General features: G+C 38.4%; 1 protein-coding gene across 3 annotated transcripts in view; it reads left to right on the forward strand.

Annotated features, from left to right (window-relative positions):
• The window catches only part of LOC138012939 (NACHT domain- and WD repeat-containing protein 1-like), a 40,733-nt gene that overhangs the window by 31 nt on the left and 19,586 nt on the right, over positions 1-21,116 (forward strand). The window contains exons 1-3 of one of the 3 annotated variants that reach the window (XM_068859879.1): positions 16,855-16,934; positions 17,042-17,148; positions 20,469-20,541. In XM_068859879.1, coding sequence (XP_068715980.1) covers positions 16,917-16,934; positions 17,042-17,148; positions 20,469-20,541 — 198 coding nt within the window. In that variant the 5' untranslated portion in view covers positions 16,855-16,916. Of the gene's footprint in view, positions 187-8,982; positions 9,076-16,854; positions 16,935-17,041; positions 17,149-20,468; positions 20,542-21,116 lie in introns of those variants that run through there. The other 2 variants (XM_068859880.1, XM_068859881.1) reach the window with 2 other exon arrangements.

Genomic DNA, 21,116 nt, shown 5'->3' on the forward strand with positions numbered 1-21,116 from the left:
TTTTTGCCTGATGTCAAGAAAACCATATGAATTTCAAAGCCAGTAGCGGTCACTGGTTTAGCCAGTTTAAAGCTGAGAGTTGAGTTGCCTTCTGTACACACAACAAATGCTTCCTACGAAACGGCGAAGGTGTACCACAGGCACTGGTAACAATGACACTTCCGCATGCCGGACTTCGTCTTTGAGGTAAATTAGGAACGTCGAAGCATTTATTTTAACAATTAACCGTGAAATTTTAAACTACGAGAAAGTTTAAGAAACGACTGCATGTGTCACATACAATCGTGCTTCTTGTGGAGCATGCACCATAAACACCATGATTTATTTGTTGTATTACTTTTTGTACCTTCTTTTCAAGACCGTTTGCAGCACACTGGTATTATAAAGCATGAACGAGATGCAAATAACCGATAACACATATACGATATCGCAAAATTTATATTTTCGAGCGACAATTTTGTAACCGTAGTTGCAACTGAATCTTAATCAAACTCTCCAAATTGGCCCTTTCGTTGGCAAGGTAAAGCTCGGCGAGTTATAAAGCGTGATCTGAAAGTAGAATTGACTTCGAGGTTTTATGGGAATTCGAATATCAATATTCTTTCGAAATGGATTTTCTTTTCGAAACGGATTTTGATCTTCTTCACTTTCGAAGCCCAGTCTTTGTTTTTCTTCCAGTCGCGCTAGTGGTTGTTGATATAACCACTAATTTAGGAGCGTAAGCTTTTAGAATAAAATCAAGTACGAATAAAATATTTTAAATTGTTCAAAAAAGCGCAAGTGTGCGAAAGTATGAAAGTCACGAAAGTACTAACGGAACGCCATTTTCGATTTGAGTATCCAAAAAAAAGAGTTAACATGCATCAAAATAAAATCCAATTACTCACGATGCCCTTTTTCCTCCTCGTTGTTGTAGCAATGTATGTGGATCGGTATTTAAGCGTCTCTTGAAGTTATAAAGTTGATCACTGTTGAACGTAAGGGAAGACTTAACAACCATTTTCTCTTCCGAGAATTGTAACGAATAAGAGCTCTTATCTCGGATGAGTTTGTATTTCGTGCTAAACATTTTTACTATTATTTTAAAAAGTACAACCACAGGCAAACAACCCTGAGAATGGGAATGCGCGTGACGTCACGTTATTTTGAGACAGTTGTAACGGCGATCGCCATATGATCGGGACAGGAGGGATGGATCATTGGAATTTGATCAAAATCAAATTAACCAATCAAAAAGCTCAGATTTCCCCCAAGAGAGACAAAATTATTAATCTGTCCTTTTTGATTGGTTAATTAGATTTTGATCAAATTCCAGTGATCCATCACTCCCGTCCCGATCATACGGCGATGGCAAAAAAAGCTGAGCAAAGCTTGAAAATCGAACAGGATTTTGAGGTTGCAGAGCCGTGTAAATGCGATAATTTTTGGCACGATGCTCGAAAAATTATCGACTTTTTACGTGCCCATGGCTGGGAGGCGAGCGACCTTTGAAAGTAGGAGACATTCGGCTAAATTCTGGAGGCACTCGGCCGTCAGCGGTCTTGGAAGTTGCACGCTTTTATGTGACAACGAGTCGGATCTGAAGGGGAAATCGAAGCGTCCCAAAAACCCATCAAATCACTAAGTACAACGCAGAAAATAGTGGGTGAGTGTACTTTATCTATCTGGCTGTCCATAAAATGAATTTTCGAAAAGAAAAATCGCGATTTGAAGTTTTTATGGAACATTTTCCTCGATCAGTTGAATCGGCCGTAATAAGGTGACGTCGTGCTCTCGCATCTTAGCGTTGTCGTCTGCCTGGGATACAACCACACTTTTGAGTTTAAGGAACATGTTTCGATCTTTCAAACATCATCAGCCAAATTGAGCCATTTTTCAACTTCTGGGTTGCCAACCGTTGCGATTTGAGCGGTTTTTCAATTTCTGGTTGTCAACGGTTGACAACCCATAGATTGAAAAATTAAATGGGTCAAATCCCTTTGGATCTGGAAAATAACCACACAGGAAGGAAGCTACCCACAATGGCAATAAGGTTATAGGCTCTTTAACTGAGATTTTTTTCAATAATTATGTTCTTAAGCTTTTAATCGGGATTCTCATACAAATCCTTATATTTTTTTCGGCCATGCTCACGAAGAGCTTGGGGTGCCTGTGATCATGTCAGCTTAGCATTACACTTTTAAACTTTTACCGTTATGTTAGTAGTGTTTTGCTATAATGTTGTTAGCATATATCTAACCGTTGAACTAGCAAGCCTGCCTTGGCCTTTCCCCGGTAATTTGCAGAACGACGATTGTTTGATATGTTTTGACCTGAATCTAACAACTCTAAATATGCACTGCAATGACTGAACTTGCAAACCATTGCAAGTACGTCTTGACTTTATAGATAGCTTATATATAGTTTTTCACTGTCACGCAACAAAACAATAACATCGAAACTGTTAAATTTAAATGGGCCAAAAAGTTGGAATGTTGTAGAAGACACATTCATAAATCAGCTCACTAATTCTCAGGTCTGTGCGGTACATCGTTTCTGATTTATTTGTCGAGCGTTTCACTCAACTTTTTGTATGGAACTGCCATGTTGGTGCACAGGCACCCCAGGCTCTGAAATGAAAAATTACAAGGATTTGCACAGGATATCCATCCTCTGTTAGTGGAGGTCGTTCTTTATTGAAGTCTGAGCATTGACCTTTTGTTATTTATAGAAGAAATACATGCAAATAACCGCAAATAAAAACATCTTTTTCAGTGTTTGTTCGGCTAGATGAGCAGAATACCCGCCATCAAGAAGTGGACCCTAAAAACACTGCTGCCGCAATGCCGCAGTCGTGGTGTTGGATATACCTCATTCTTTAATCCACGAGGCAAGCACCGCGGCAATGCATTGAGCTCAACTCAATTCAACCATTAGTCCGGACTAAGGCACCGCGGAACTGCGGCACCAGCCATTCTAGTCAATTCACTCTATCCGACGCTAACAGCGCGAGACCCGCTTTCGTTCACTTCGGCACTGCGGCTCTCGTCGCAAACGTAACGCTTCTTTGTGGACGGGTATTCTGCAATTGCTGTTTGTTATCGGGATTCCCATACAAATCCCACAGGTAGACCACCCTCGGTTAGTGGGGGCCGTTGTTCATCGATCTTTTGTTATTGCTGGGTTGCCAGTATGAAGTAGGAAGGCGTTTTTGCCTCTAATAGCAAATATGTTGTTTGTTTCAAAAAATATTTCGCTGGAAAAGGTGGCCTTTATGAATTCATCATGTTGTGTAACATGCGAGCTTAACTGGATAGTTTTTTTATGGCAATAGTAAAGGCGTTTCATGTATAAATGAAGTTAGCGTCTTTCTGTTGTGACCGTCGGCCGTAAACTTGATTTCCACTCTCAAAATTATCTCCAGAACAAATTTTTCGCGTAGAATAAGCTTTTAGAATGATGTTCTTGTCTTCTGTGGTGATACTTGACGATTCGGAAACATTTTCTGAACAAATATTTATAACGCGTCACACGCGCAACTTGATCGCTCAAACTTGCCCGCTTATGCATTACATCCACTTGGCCTTTTGACAACCCATTGAAAAAAAACTCGTAAAATATTGGCGGACAGGTCGATTTCTCTGAAATTTGAAAGAATGATTGCTAACGAATATAGAAATATTTTTCAAGATAACTAAAAATTCCTGTGTTAAGCATGAGAATTCGACGAAGAGGTAAATGTGACTAAATTTGTTGCGTATAGTTTCAGACTGTCCCTGAGATTTCTCAACGGAGAGTGTTAAGTAAATACAGGGGCACCCAACGATCAATTTATTGTAAAATGTATTATTATACCCCAGTTAATGAAAATAAATGTTATTAAGGCATTTTCAGGTGTTTTTCAGTGTTGCTGGGAAAACATTATCTGTTCCTTTTTCCCAGCAAGACACACAAGAAATTTCCCAGCCAGCTAGATAAAATTGGTTGGTTTCCCAGCCAGCTGATCAAATTTATTTCCCAGCCAGGAATTCCGCGCGCTTTCAAATCCCTCGATCCGAAACGACCGAACAAGAGCGACAAAACCGGGACAAAACAGGTTTTTTCCGCAAGCGCAGTCACTCTGACCAGCCTTCGTATGTTTGTGGGGTTCTTTTTTCTTTTTTTTTTTTTAAGTCGTCCTCAGTCTTCAGAGTTTCTACAGCCAGCTCGGGTTGAAATGCTAGAAAAAGTCAGTAATTCCCAGGCAAAACGTCTATCAATAACAAAATTTCCCAGCCAGCTCATCGAAACACCCGTATTTTTGCCAGCCAGCAAGATTCTTCTGGGAACAGATAATGTGATGAACAGATTCGTTGGGTGCCCCTGTAAATAGAGAGCTTATCCCAGCCGGAGCTCTGTTGTAAAATGCGCCTGATAAGATATGGTTGCAATCCTCTTTTTGTAAATGCACGATAATGACTTCCATTTTGTCGCTGCTAGAATTACTCCGGAACTATCTTTAATTGGACCAATATTTGTAGTTATCCGCTTTCCCTCAAAGGATCTTACTGTCTTCCAAAAATCTTTAGCAGAGGTTGCCTCGCTAAATTTTGAAAGCCACTAATTTGATTCCACTGATCTAAGGAGTTTGGTACAGTGATTTCTTGCATGCCTTCTTATAATCTATCCATGCTTGGGAGTCCTTCGGTGTCTGCTGTGCTTTAAGGAGTAGTTTATAGCGTTTGTTCAGCTCTTTTCGTATTGAAGAGTTCATCTAGGGTAAGCTTCCTCTTCTTATCTTTACACGTCGAGCGTGAACATAAGATTTCATAATATCCTTGTATGAACACTCCCAAGTCCAAGTAGTGTTGTGACGGTCCAGACATTACAGAGGGATACTCCATGGGGGAGCAGCAAAGTCTGTTCTTATTGAGTCGAGATACAGGGGCACCCAACGACCAATTTGTTGTAAAATGTATTATTATACCCCAGTTAATGAAAATAAATGTTATTAAGGCATTTTCAGGTGTTTTTCAGTGTTGCTGGGAAAACATTATCTGTTCCTTTTTCCCAGCAAGACACACAAGAAATTTCCCAGCCAGCTAGATAAAATTGGTTGGTTTCCCAGCCAGGAATTCCGCGCGCTTTTAAATCCCTTGATCCAAAACGACCGAACAAAAACGACAAAATCCGGACAAAACGGGTTTTTTCCGCATGCGCAATCACTCTGACCAGCCGTCGTATGTTTGTGACTACTCTCTGGGAGAGGAAACGGGTTCTTTTTTGTGTTTTTTTTTTTAGTCGTCCTCAGTCTTCAGAGTTTCTACAGCCAGCTCGGGTTGAAATGCTAGAAAAAGTCAGTAATTCCCAGGCAAAACCTCCATCAATAGCAAAATTTCCCAGCCAGCTCATCGAAACACCTGTATTTTTGCCAGCCAGCAAGATTCCTCTGGGGAACAGATAATGTGAGGAACAGATTCGTTGGGTGCCCCTGGAGATATACAGTTTTTTGTAATCATAGACTGCTTTGAGCATTGGTTTCTGACGTTTCCTTTTGAGATTTACGACTGCATATACTAAGTGGTGATCTGAAATTCCCAAATCACAAACTCCCTGGTGAGAAATGTTTGAAGTGTCAGAGCAGATTACTAGATCAATTAGCGTTGTGGAGGTGCCAGTGATCCTTGTTGCTTTGTTAATAACGTTCTTTAGATTAATTAAATGTATTCAAAAGTTGATGGAATTTCCAGTTTGAAAAACTTGTGTCCTGAGCTTTTGGCAAAAGGTTAAAGTTGAAGTCCCCCAATAAAATTAGATTGGTTCGTTTCATCCATATGCGATCCATAGTAGAGCAAAATAGGTTTAAGAATGTAGTATTATCAGGTGGGCAATACATAGAACCAAAGCAACAAGAAGTCTCTGAGACGCTACCGTAACGTCAATCCAGGCAGCTTCCAGAGAGTTGTTTACATTTATGTCTTGCCGCTCGTATGCATCTAAATGTCCAGCGTAGTAAATTTATCCGTGTGGCCATTGCTGGATTTTGAGGTGATTAATGCTAGAAAAGTGTGATTTTATCGGTTATTTATGTACGAGTGACAACTCGGGAAGCTGAGAAGTTGCGCAGCGAGACATGCATTAAGAAGGAAAATCTTACCTGAAAGCTAACACTTGTAAATAAGTGTATTTCTCTCGATTTCTGTCAGCTTTACGGTGCTCTTCATTGGAAATTTTCTCTTCTTCTCCTTCCTCGGCTCCTCTCGAGGCTTTCTTCGCGTAAATTTCTCAAATTTCGTCGCCTCTTCTCTCCTTCTCTTTCCTGCTCTTTATCCCGTTGCTCGTCACTAATATGAGCTAGAAAAACGCGGGTTTCCAATAGACCATTTTACAGTTGTAGCTGAGTTACCTGGCCTACGAATGGAAGCGAGGCTGCCGGTGACCCTGTTTTGATACAAACCTCCGTGCTTTTGTAATGTTAATACGGACTAATTAGAATTACAACAACACAATTTGCATGATAAAAGCAGTGGGGGCTGTATCAATGCAAGATCACCGGCAGCCTCGCAGCCATTCATAGGCTAGGTCGCTGAGCAAACAACTGTAAAATGGCCTATTCGTGGTTTGCATCCACGTGAGGAGACGGCCATGGTGGTGTACAAAACAATAGAAAATGGCCCCACAAGTTTTGCATACTAACAGAGTCAAATTCCCAAAAGGCATTTTAATGCATTGTTCTGTAAACCAACATGGCCGTCGTGACGTCAGAGGCAAACCATCAATACATCTTATTCCAAAATGGCCGCCATTTAAATATTCTTTTGTTTTTATTCAAATAAGCCCTTGATGCCTCGTTCGTAAGCTTAAAATTCAAAAGAATATTTTATCTTGAACGAGGCAACAATGGCCAATTTGTATCCGCATAAATCAGCGGCCATTTTGGAATAAGGTGTATAGGCTTGGATAAATTCTGCGCGTAAAATGGCTTATTCTGCCTGCCAGCTATGCTCGTAAAAATTGCTTATTTTGCTCGGACACCCTTATTTTGCTCGCATTCTGCTCGTTCTCTGAAAAAGTTTTCGGTCTACCCGTGAATATTTTCGCAAATAGAGAAGGAAGCCTGGGCCTAACTTGGCCTTAAATATTAATTTCATATTCATTATGCGAAGCAAAATTGTAATTCATCTTACTTTTGATGAAATAATCAAATCAAACTCGCGTTATTTTCCATTGGTTTTTTAATTAGGTTTAAATTGTTCTTACAACTGTTATATATCATTAATGCCGCTGATTTTCCCTTATTCTGCTTAAATTCTGCTCGAAAATGCCTCAGTCTGCCGGCAGAATGCTCGCCTCAAAAATCGCTTATTGTGTTCGAAATTCTGCCGGCATAATATTTGCAAGCCTAGTTTCCAAATGCAACGCTGCCACGCGATTTCCCGCCAAGGAAAATTGCCCGAACAATCCTGTCCCAGACGCTGTCCTGCCTCCCCACTTCCACCCCGACAGTATTAATTTCAAGAGAAAGATGCGCGCGCAGTATAGGTAGTTCGCACTCTTGAGACAGCGGTGACAATGGCGTGATGTAACAAATACTGCAAAGTCAGGCCACCTGAAAAAGCTAATAATGAGAGGTCTTTTGCTTTCGTCCACCACTGGCGGCAATAACGTAATGTGAAAAGCACCTCATGATGAGCACTTTAAGAGCTACGAGGGCGACGTAGACGAAAACGTTAGCTCAAAATATAACTTGGCACTATCGTAAATCTTTCGCGGTTTTTCCATCTTCTTAATGTCGTACATTGTAGACCGCAGTGTCGTAAAAATTTATGGTACGAGCAGTTTAAGAGTAAGAATAAAGGATGGGCTCATCCTCGGTGTAAAAACCTGTGAAACTCACGGATGACGTAACACAAAGGAAAACAAAAGAGCAAAAAAACATCAAACAATACCCTTACCCTACCACGAGCTAACAAAACAAAGAAAAAGTTTAACAGCTTTTTACACCGAGGTAAACCCAAAGGATGACTGGTTCACATTTGTATATTCTTTGATTGCACTGACGTGATAAGACTGCTATATTGGTGGCAAAACAAAGTTTTGCATAATAATACAGTCAAATTCCCAAAAGGCTTTTTCGCTATTGCATGTTCTTTCCACAAACATGGCGGCCGTGACGTCAGATGCAATCAAAGAATGCACAAAACTTCAAATTTGGTGATTTCAAGTCGTTATGCAAAGTACCGCTAATAATGTCAGGGGCATCCAACGAGAATATAGTTCAAAACCACTTAAACATAGCATTGTTAAACATATTTTGGTCTTTAAACGGTAGATATATAGGAATATTTTTATCCCCTAAAAATTTTTTATCTGTTCGGATTTCCCAGCTGAAAGTCTATTAATTCGAAATTTATAGGGATCAAAACTTACCTTTTCGAAAATTTCAGCCAGAAAAAAGGCTCCAGAAAATTTTAGGTGACCTTTTTAGGGTAAAAATCCGTTTAAAATGGGCAATTATACCATTTTTTATATGTTCCAAAATCCTAGGACAGGGCAGGCAAGCAAGACATTTTAGTACAAATGTTCCAAAAATTCCAGATCTCAAATCGTCTTCCGAACAAATATTTTCCGAAAATTGTCAAAAAAATTTGTCAAAAAGCGTGCAACACGTGCACGATTATTTTTCATATTTGAACCAATGATATTATTGTTTTGCGCCGTTTTCGTTTCTTCCCTAATGTCAAAAGTACCTTTCCTAGCTAGAGAGATGTGTAAATGCCCTCATTTTCTTCTCATGTAGACATTTTTGTCTGCGTGAGTAGCTTTATCGGCATGTGTTAACTGACAATAACGCAAGTATTCACTTCAAGTGCAAGAGATTTATTTTATTCTCCATTGCCTCGAGGTCATGTTTGTAATTTATTGATAACCGTGGGGAAGGAATGAAATTGCTCAGATAAGCTCGAAGCCGTGGCGGCACAGGTCTTACCTCTGCGAAGGAGTGTGTTAACAATAATGACTGGGCGAAGAAACGTCTAGCTTTTGACTGAATTCAGAGTCCAAAATGGGTTGTATCAAGAGCAAACTGTCTCATGCTCTTCGAGCAAAGAAAGAGAGGTTTGTAACTGTTTGTCTTTCATTTTCAGGCGCGTAGCGTCCTATACGCAAATACGCAAGTGCGTACTTAAAGTGACCAGAAAATTTTGAAATTTTAAGCAATTGTTTCTAATTTTAACTTTTACTTGTACGCAACCAAGATTTCCTTATGAAAACACCACTTTGATTTCATTCTAAAAACTAAAACAAAAGCTGTACCATGTTCTCACTTAGTTTTGCATTGTACTTTTTTTACACTAAACAATGCAGTGTTGTTTGGTCAGCGTGCAACAAAAAGGCGAAGTTGCAAAGGAGCGACGTTCCAAGAACGTTCTTGACAAAGGAGCGACGTTCCGAGAACGTTGTTGACAATTCCAGTCACGCTAGCACAACCAAAACAATGTTTTGTTTGCGCCAAGTTTGCTCAAAATAAGGGCAAGACGCTTTGTTCTTTGCTTGTATTCACACAACTATTTCGAACAAGAAATAAAGAACGCAGTATTTTTCACTTAGTTTACTTAAGTTTCTAGATCATATATACTTGTGCGTACTTGAAAAAATGACCACGCTACGCCCCTGAATTTTGCATAATACACTAAAGCACGTGGCTCGCTTGGCGACATGTACCGCACTGGTAATACCAACATACATCAATCAAATGAAGAGATTATTTTCTAAAGAATCTGTGGTGCTGCGTCGGTGAGCCTAAATCCTTGTGGAATCAATGAGCTCTTTTCATTCGACTAATTTTTTTCTTGATTTTGTTTTTTCGTTACTACATCCCATGGTATAGCTCCCCACTAATCGTATAAACCTGAAAAAGCCCCACAAATTCCTTTATACGTGACAAAGAGATAACTTTGGAAACGTATTTATGCATTCTTTTCATGGTGCATGGCAATTCGACCTTGATTTTGACAAGACCAAATTTTCGTGTAAACAACATCTCAACTCACTTCCTTAATTATTTCATACGGACTAGCTAACAAATAATCTCACATTCGAACCTGCCTTTATTAAGTGATGTCTTCTCGGTTATTTAGTGTATTGTTAGTACAGCCTAAGGATATGGCATTGCTGCCGATATTGTTTTAAAGCAATTAGACGCTATGCTAACGGCGATTTCAGTTTCGTAACTAGTACTGTTGTCTGTCCAAAACACGAACCAATATAAAAATGTATTTGCGTACTGGCTTGTGTCAAACGAATGTGTGAAATTGCATGGCAAATATTTAAAGGGTGTTTAAAGTTGACAAATCATGTCAGTTCGGTTGGTCATTTCTCTTAAATACAAATAGATTACAATTAACTCTTGACTACCAGCACTAATCAGTATGTAAATTCTCCTCACATTTTCAATGAAATGGCAGTCACACAGGTATGATCTAAGATAACACCAAATTCTCATGACCACTCAACAAAGAAATCTATGGTACTAGTTAGGAGAATGAACGTTTCAAATCTTGGGAATGAAAACAATCAAGAATACATGAACACATCGGATTCCGATAAGTTGTGACAAGAGAGGACGACCTCATCCTCCTGTTGGTTGTGATAAATATCATTGTGTGAAGGTTACCTGAATTCTCTAAAACTATGCAATTTTGACCATGATCAAGGATTCTATACACCTTATTCCAAAATGGCCGCCATTTGATTTTAATAAATAAGCCCAACCTCGTTCCCAGGGTCTTCTCGGCTTTCAATATGGCGGCGGGTCTTGAGAAGACCCTGGCACACAGCAAATCACGTGATCAAGATTTGTCCATCGAGGATGGACAAATATGCAAATTTTTCCAAAATGGCGGCTTGGAATAAGGTGAGAGAAATCTGGGTACGACAACTTCCAACAAACGAAATGGAGTACGAAGGGGGAACCTAAAGCTGTAAAATTTGATGTAAGAAACCAAAAATACGGATGGATGAATGCACGAGCAACGAGAATGCGGTAGATGACAGAGAAATCTTGCTTTTCTTTTCATTTCATGTTATTTTAAACCAATGCAATTTTATAGACGGCTATTATTTCTCGGGGCTGTGATTTTTAAACAGTTCGGAAACAGCCATAATTTGCACACAGTTTCACCCGTAACATCACAGACATTTGATTACCGTAATATCCAGTGAGCTAAGGTTTAATGAAAGCCCTGCTTCTAGCTATTTAGTCACGGAGGTGCGGTCGCTGTCTTCCGTAATGTATAGTTTATATTGCATGGTTATTTTCAATCAATTAAACCTAATTATCATTAATTTTTCATACACTTGAATGATTATCTGATTTCTTATCGGTGTATATGAGCCTTCTGGCAACGACTTTCCCCAGTATACATTGACCCAAAGCTGTTTTCCTAAAAGGAAGTATTATTATACCACATATCTGTGGTACTTCATTTTCACAGTGAAACCATTAGATTGTTGTTTTGTGGTTTTATCTCTCATCTCATCTTTTGACTGCAAGTATTGCCATGTCAGTGTAAAATCAGAATTTTAATTGTCTTCTGATTGCCAACAGGGAACCACTGCATGTTTTAGTGCCCACATTCTTACAACTTGTTATTGTAAATATATTTTGTGGTAAAGTTGACATAATCAAGCCAATGTACATAATTTGTTGAACATGTTATTCCATAGGATTAGCAAATCTGCTTCTTGCACTTTTCAAGCTATGAAAAGAACTTTTCCATGTCTTGTCCCACCAGTGAAGACAATGTGATGTCTTGGAATGCTGCTCATGAAATCTGTTGAGCCTAATTAAAAAAGGGCACAATTTGTGCCAGTCCTAAACATAAGCATCTCATCATCTTTAGCAGTTCTTGTCGAATGAGCCCAGGGTTAGGGGTGGATCTTTGCTGTTTTATCAAACTGGCTTTTAATCTGCTGTTTTGTAGGCAGTGACAATGGCACGGTTTTATTTGCCTCCATTCCTTAAACTACATTTTTGTTTCGTTTCATTTACTCAGAAACGAATTGTATCTATTTAGATTTCAGGGTGAACTATTTACACAATGAAGTAGAGTGGCCATTCAAAACAGAGTTTGTAATTGAACATCTAAACATCTATGAGGCGTAAAAACAAACTTGTGAACATGTGAACCTGAAGTATAGCAAATCATAATGCTGGCAAACATGAAAGTGAACGAAATGGGTCATAAATATGATGTTTTCACTATCTTCTCTTTAATGGTTAATATTCCTTGACAGGCTTCTAACCGTTCAGAGAGTTTGGGTCCACATTTTTGTCCTTCTTTGTTGAGAGTTTCAATAGACGAAGCGAAATATATATGACCGACCAAGTGACCCACACTAAGTATTTTATCTTTTCTCCTGCCCTTACCATTCCAGAAACAGAACACTATTTCTTTTTGTGAAATAGTTTCTTGTTGTTGGTAAAATTGCAAATTTCCTGTGCTTTGTCACATTCAAATTTTTTTTATTTCCCAATTCCCCTGTCCAGTCCGCAATCTTCCCCCAAATCACTCGATGTACCACATCTTCAGACAGTAATTAAATGCCACAACTTGAGCAATGCTAGAGAATATTTTCAAAGCATGTTTTGAAAACGAATAATTCAACTTAAATTATTGGAGTACAAGAAAACTCACAGGAGTGTGATGCTAAAAAAGTAATGTGTACAAAATTAAAAAATACTGTTTAATATACAAATTTATATTTTTAAATCAGAAGAAGCAAAAATTGAAGTCGTTGGCGAATTGACATGTCAAGAAGCCTTACAATTATTTTCAAGAATAATAATAATTGTTGTTATTGTTAAGACTTCACAATCTTAAATAACTCTCTTGGAATATTACAAGATGACATGCACTTTGTTTGGGGTGAGGAGATTAATATTTTTTATCAATGAAAGTAAAAGGCAATGATGAAAACCGACCGAGCTAGATCTCTCTGTGCACCACTAGCTGAAGAGTGTGGAAGGGATGGGAAAGAATATGGATTACTGCAGGAGCAGGTCTATTGAAATAAAATACAGGTCACATTCCACAGGTGAGTGTACATGTCACGGTGCTGCAGACAAATAAACAACACCAAAAGTGTCTGCTAGCGCTAATCACTCAACAAAAATGTTGTTTCAGGTCTCGGGGAAACTTTTGGCTTAGTTGTTGATTATTGGAGCAGACACCTAGTCTTGACCTGTATTTAACAGACCCGCCTTCATTGCGGCTGTCACACGAGTCAACAGAACCACATACAACTGCTAAATCAACCACATCAATAATCTATGAACCCTGTTGCACAATTTTATAATTTGTAACAATCTGACATGGTGAAAACATTGAACACTAGTAACAATACTCGCATCAGGGAATTACAATTGTGAGACGCCAAAATGAACCAAAAAAATAAAATCACTTAATTACCGTTACGTCTTTCAAACACCATTACATTATAGAGCGATCGCTATGCCAGAGGTCGTGAAAAGCCAACGCAGTTTTAATTGGAATCGAGGCCTGATGTAGATCAGCGTACAACGTGAAAAAACGGTGAATCATTTTCTACTGTTATGCTTGTTAATTTGCAGCTGCTTCTTACGGAACAGCTACAATTTTGAAAATGATTTAAACACGAATTCTGCTCTTCTTCTGGCTCTCCTCACCAGCCGCCATCTTTCTTTCGACATTAAACCAATCAGAGTTCATGTGAGAAAAGCACCAATCAGCGATCTTTTTAGTTCACTGTGTGCCAGGGTCTTCTCAAGACCCGCCGCCATATTGAAAGCCGAGAAGACCCTGGGTACGAGGTTGAAATAAGCCCTTGATGCCTCGTTCGTAAGCTTAAAATTCAAAAGAATATTTTGTCTTGAACGAGGCATCAAGGTCTAATTTTGAATAAAAACAAAAGAATATCTAAATGGCGGCCATTTTAGAATAAGGTATATAACTTTTCAAAAGTCTAGTTGGCCGGGGATGGATGTGACAGGCATAAGTGCAAGAACAGTCCAGTTTCAAGTTCTCTATGACCGCTGAATAAAAACTCTGAGGACGCATTTTTACAGCGTTAACCTCCATCTGAAGTGATATATATTCATAAATACCGGCAGGAAGGTGCCTGAAATTTGAAACTAAACAATAGACAGAATTGTGAACAAGTCAAACTCTCGCCCGAAATCTGTAAATATATTCACTTCAGATGGAGGTTAACCCTGTAAAAATGCGTCCTCAGTGTTTTTATTCATCGGTCATTAAGATATTGGGGGAATGATGCAGTGGTGATTGCACTCGCCTCCCACCAATGTGGCCTGGGTTCGATCCACACTCGTGGTCATATGTGGGTTAAAGGGGCACTGTCATGTGCTGCGCATGCTCGAGTTTGTTTGCTCTCGAGCCCAAGGAAAATTCTAGCCTCCATCATGGATTCACGCGTGAATCACGTATATATATTAACCGGAGTTTCTCCTTTGTCCACCATGGCCCTCTCCAGTGGACACAATTTTGAATTTGTCGATTCAACTTGAAAAAAGTTAACCTAACACTTTTCAAGTTTTCTCAAGACGCTAGTGCATGCGAGTTCTCCGGTTTTCCTCTCTCCTCAAAAACCAACATTTCTAAATTCCAATTCAATCGGATGCTGAACCTCCATGAAAACCACTTTGGTGCAAGTTTCTTGGGTAATTATTATTATTATTATTATTATTATTATTATTATTATTATTATTATTATTATTATTATTATTATTATTATTATTTCGTTCATTCACACGATATGTTGTAAACGTGGTTTGTAAACTAGGCATCAAGCCATTATTATTATTATTATTATTATTATTATTATTATTATTATTATTATTATTATAGACTGCAGCATAAGACAACCCAAGTTTCAAAATATTTAAGATGAGTTCTATAATCGTTTGACTCTCTGCTCAAAGCGAGGCTCCTCCATAGAGCATCGCATTCTCGTCGAAAACGCGATACATTAGCTTAAAAAGCCAGCGAAATCGCAAACAAATTTCAGACAAATCTGTGAAAAATCTCATAGGAGTTGAGACTTGAGATTTGTCTGAAATTTTGATCACGTTGAACAAAGACCTAATCGGCTAACTCGATGGTTGAGGTCACAACTGAGAAAAACAGTGTGTTGACACTACTCAAGTGTCAAATCTCTGGTGTTTTGAATCCCTGGGGAAACACTAAACAAGTGTTAACTCCATAATGCGACCGTAACCAATGTTGTACCCAATTCAAACAACCCTCTGGGAATAAAACGTTTTGTTCTAGGTATTTCCATATCATTTTTTTTTTAATTGGGTACAACATTGAGGTCTATCCAATATAGGGAGGATTGATATTTTTCATGTAAACGTTACGGTTGTCTCTTTTTGTTTGTTTGTTTTTTTTCTCGTTACGGTGCTCATTTTTTCCTCGCGAATGCGCGAAGCGCAATGAAAGAGTTAGAGATGATGGCGGGGCCGAAGTAACTATCACTCCATTAACCAATTGGGATGGACTGGGAACAAGTTAATTAAATTTAAGGTTGAAAAATGTAGGGTTATTTCCAATCAACCCATTCATATTATTTTGATATCCAGTAAAATCACGAGTCAATTCATTCGCTAATTTGATTAGCAACCCTGATTGTACTGTACTTGGTGTACAAGTTGAAATAATCTTGTACATCTGATCCTTGTACGCGTTTCACTCGCGATCAGTCAGTGGTCTGCACTAAGCACGAAAGAATGAACAAAAATCACATACTCGGACGCATTAGATTGTTGGTAATTAGTCTTGCCCTAAAAAAAGGTTCCAATGAATGTTGCATATGATGATTATACTTGCCTCGTCAGGGAGCACCAAGCTGTGACTAGACTCGATACAGTGGATCATTGTATTTTGGCTAGGTATTGTTTCTTTTACTTTTGGGAGTTCGATTATTTATTTATTTATTTTTAAACCGAATTCGTTTTCTCGAAGATTTGCAAATTTCGTAAGGTTTTTTAAATTTTCGCTGCGTAAATATGATATCTGGTCATTAGAAGTGTATGCTGTATACGTACATCCTCATCAGCATAAACCATACCCACAGGGGCAGATCTAGGGGGAGGGAGCAAGGTGTGCGGCTTTCTAATACCCCCTCCAGCCACCCCCTCCTAAGAAAAATCCTGAATCCGCCCCTGACCCAGGCAGGTGGGTAAGGTCAGTGACTGAAAAGTGTTGTGGTTTTATCTGATCTTGTATGAGCCAATAATGAACATTTTGACAAAATGATTTACCAAATTTACAGTTCCAAAAGAGGTGAATTAAGGTTTCTGCGCTTCACAAAAGGTGCAGGAGAAGGGGAAATACCTATTTTAAAGAGGTAACTATTCGTGGCAATCCTTCTGTGAAGGAGTTTAAATTGAAAAATTTGAAGTTTAGTTTCTCTCGTACAGTAAAAAGGCAAAACGTACGATTGATCCCAATATATCAGATTTTCCTTATTTCCGCAATGGACTGTCCATTTTTTCTAGCTTTCCACCGGCTGAGGTGAAATTCCTTCGAATAGTTGATTTATAAGCTTTTTTTTTGTTGTCAGTATGCCTTAAGACTTATAACAGCCTCACATTTTCGCCAATAAACTTGTCTTTTTGGAATTCAGTTTGATCACTACTTATGATGGAGGGCAAAGTTTTCTTTATTCTGCTAGCAATTGATTTTGCTGCAATTTTATAATTCGCAATTTAAAGGCGAGATGGGCCTCCAATTTATAATATTTTTTCATTACCAATAGAAAAAAAATTAGCTTCGAAATCTCTATTAATCATTCATAAACGGCACAAAAATACTATGAATTAGTGGGCACCGTCTTTTAAACACTTTTTCGTCCAAGTTAATGGAAGAAAGAAAGAACGAGATGCATAACATTACCAGATGGAAATAAGAGGATCTGTATTTAATAATTTTGCCAAACTTTCCTGTTTTTGTTTCGCTCTGCATGACTGCACCTTCGTTGAATTATTTACTGTTTTGAATTCTACCTTGACCATCATTTCTAGTACGTCTTCAGTAGCTCCGAGTTCGCGTCCGTCAACATGGGTTGTTCACCATCAAAAAGCGCCATTCGTTTTATCAGTGCCTTAGGTGATGAAAGAATGAAGGAAAGGTGAGTCAAAATTCCATTTTCAATTTTGTATCAGCACTGACTGATCGGTTAAAAACGAGCTCACGAAGAGCTCACGCGTACGACAACACGCTGGATTCCGTTCTCTCTCTCTATATATATATATCACATCATAACTCATCGATAGCTCAGTCATTTCATCAACTCCGAGTTCTTTGTTAATTGGGTTTTTACTATATGAGTACTATAAATATTGACTTTTGCGTCAACAGGTTTTCATGATGTAAGGTATGAATCCAATTGGCAGTATTCATGCTAATTCTGGATAGTTCGTTACTGACAGTCATTCTAGCTTTTTCTGCTTTTAAATCGGCCACATATTTAGTTTCAACTGCAATGATGCAGGCAGCGAAGTAAAACACAGCAGAGATGAGTACAGCGTTGCGGTTTATTTTCGTCAATCATGGCCCTTTTTTCCGGGAACGCTAAATTATTTTATAAATTGACCTGCTCCTGGACACGTGCATGTCTTCATAGCTAAATTAATTGGAAGCGAGCAGACCAAATCGCCGAAATGATTTGTTTCAATCATCGAGATCTTGAATAATTTTTCGGGCTTCTTTTACAACGCTTGCTTAGCTGTCAAGGTTGGTGAGAGAATCGTTACTATGGCGACAATTTGACTCAAGAAATAACAACAGCAGGAGTTCATTGTGGCCACGTGTAACATTGACTTCTTTCGTAAGGATTGATTTGTAATATAAACAAGCATCAAATTTGAATGTTTTGGAAATCTAAGTCGCGCGTTGTTTAAATTCATGTAAATCTGCATTTTTACTTCCATGAGAATGTAAATATTATAGAAAGTTTGGTTCCCCGCTTAATTCGCCCTTTGTTTTAAGGTGACGTCACTTGAACCTTCGTATTGTAACGGATCGAATTTATTACATCTATTAACGCTATTTCAATGTTTTTCTTATTGAGCTAAAGAAAGTCAAAATGGAAAATGATACTCTCACGATTGGCGATAAATAACTTCTAGTGCGGCTGAGCTTCACGGTAAATAATCTCGTTCGGTTTTCGCATCTTCTCGGCGTTTCGGTATTAATTCCAGCGCAGAGACTGTTTCTATGACTCCGCGGGTTTTGGTGCTAGAATAGAATAGAATAGAATAGAATCTTTATTTATCCACGATAGGAGTTAAAGCTAAAAAGCTTGTGGAGTCTTGTACTTAACAAAGTAATTACATTTCTAAAAACATCCCAAGTAAGAAGCTACAATACAGTAAAACATTAACATTCAAATTTTTCAAATTTTTACATCTCAACTTAAAAATACGTATAATTTAATCTATTCCTAACTGTTGAACCTGATAAACCAGTAAAGGTAAAACTCCTGAAGTGATCATTTCTCCTGAGTAGACTACGAAGTTTCTTGGAGTCGATACTACCTACATTTTTGACATAATGGTTGACAAAGTACCAAAGCACTGAACCTCGATATGCTTTTTAACACTAAGACGTTTCATTTAACCATTTGAACAGCCTATGGAATAACAACACCTTTAGTTAAAAACCAAAATTTCTAATTTCTTGCGAAAAAAAAAAACATTCAGTCTCATGATGAAACGAACTCATTTTGGATAGAGTATTAGTTCCCAGTTTCCTGCCAATAGGTGTTACACGTGAACATGTAACTCACAACAAACAAGACGCTTCCTTAAGCGTTTACTCGGAATACCATATGTCGCAGAAGTAGGGTGATACATTTTGGAAGAGGTGGTTTTTTAATTTACCAAGTACGGAACAAAACAAGTAAATGTTTCTGTAGCCACTTGCTCATTTACAATAACTCGGATAATGTACCGGTGAACATCGCTTAATGTTTACAAGTGCAAATAAATTCATCAGGGGGAAAGGAACCCCCTTTTAGACCGGGTCCATGGACCTGACCCGTATTTTTTTATTTAATTGTTTTTGTTTGCGTTTTTGCTGCAAAGTGTCCCAAAGCATCTTAATGAGCTTTTTAACGTTAGTAAAGACGATTTCGGTTAATTTGCTTCACTTTTCTTCCACACTAATAAAAAATTACTTGAACTTTAAATAAAATGTTATGCGCTCCAGGGAAGAACGAAAGTAGGCTGTGTACAGACGCCCACTCTCCAAATTTACCGTTAGCAATCGTGTTTCGGAATAATTTTACAAAAATTAATGAGTGATCTACGGTCACCAAAATTTGCACGACTCATAATTTCTTTGGAGCTAAATTTATAAATGGTCTGGATAGCACAAGTGTTACTAATATTTTAAAAAATACAACCACACTTTTGAATTTTCGGAACATGTTTCGATGTTTCAAACATCATCTTCAGCCATAGTGAGTGTAACATTAAAATTTTTACAAGATAATTCGTATATATATATATATATATATAACTATCAATACAATGATTCTTTGTACATTAAATGTTCGTGAAAAACTATTCTTGTAATTAAGTCTTAATATGGGTAAGTGAAAACCGGTATCCAGCTCGAAAGGTTCCAGATTAACAGTGTTGTGAATGATGCGGCCGGTGACCTCCAGCTCTAGGTAGCTAACATGAAGATCGTGAAACTATCAATTGATTTAAACCAGAAATAGACATCGGCGGCGGATGACGTTCGTACAAAGAACATCTTAGGCAGAAAGAAACTAAGAAATTCGACCATTCATAACATAACGCTGCTGGAAGTTCTGTACTGGCGATTTCGTCATGAGGTCAACAAGCAAGATTAGAGTAAATATGTCATTTATAACATTCCATAAGGCTGAATCCAGCATTTTCATATTTTAGCTGCATCGCATTGCGTCATTTGCCCTCTTGTGGAACTTGGTCTTTGAATCAGCAAACGAAATAAAATGGGTCACACTGAAGCCCCAACATAGAACCCATCATTTGGTTGCTCCACTGCAGGTATAAATTCGGATTTTCATCGAATTCTGTAGGACGAGAGGCTGTTTCAAGTCTCTCGCTATCGGAAATCTTGCCGAATTGGTCTATTTATTTGTGCAGTTGTTTTGTCACAGAGGGGGGTCAAATGTATTGCTCAAAGGTGAGTAGCACATTGCTTTTTAACCAATGAAATCACCTCCTCGTAATTCTTTTGTTCATTTGCTGCACAGAAAACTAAATTCTGCACAGATTATAACTCGGATACCGTATTCCGAGTAATTAGCATACGTAGCTTGCGGTAAATTAGCATATCTAGCTTTATTGAGAGCACCACGCTATCAACATAGGGATTCAAATCGGCAAGATTTAAGTACTCTTGACCGATGTTGTCACTTCTTCCAAATGATATCCTGCGTCTTCTTTCTTCTAGCGATGAAGGGTGCTTGCTTATCGGTCATACTGATCTCATTTCGCGGACGGCAGAACATGAGGAGCATTGCAAGGTAAGGTATCTTGAGAGCTCGGGGCAATTAGAAGGAACGAGACTTGAACAGTAACATCGTGGTCATGTATTATGCGCTAGATCATTTCCCAACTTTCGTCTAAGGATTATTAGCAACTCAAACAAAATGCACTTTTGTACGCTTTCGGAAATGCGAATGGAACGAACAAGTCAACCAAACGGTAAAATCCGACAACTGTTTGTTTGTTTTACTTTTCACGCAGGATGGGGCGTGACACTCACGAGAACTATTGGCACCGTGAATCTTGCTCGTCTGAATTTTTTCGTTCAAACCCCAACTTGCTTTGTATATTTTAGTGGTAACTCAAATTCGGCAGTGCTTTGTAATTGGCAACTTTTTCGTTTCGTTTGGTAACTCAGACTTTAAATTTCCGGTCATAATAAATTCACATTTTTTGCTTGATTCTCTTTGCTTGTAGTAAACATTGCTCTGGGGATTCAGGACTAAGATTTTCTTTGAGGAATGCAGAAAGCTAGAAGCAGTCGTTATGTTATGTAAAAGTGGGCCACGTACCGAAAAAAATATAAAATTTCAAAGATGTCTTTGCGAGTTAA

The sequence above is a fragment of the Montipora foliosa genome, chromosome 8 (assembly GCF_036669935.1).
Source record: "Montipora foliosa isolate CH-2021 chromosome 8, ASM3666993v2, whole genome shotgun sequence".
Classification (NCBI taxonomy): Eukaryota; Metazoa; Cnidaria; class Anthozoa; order Scleractinia; family Acroporidae; genus Montipora; species Montipora foliosa.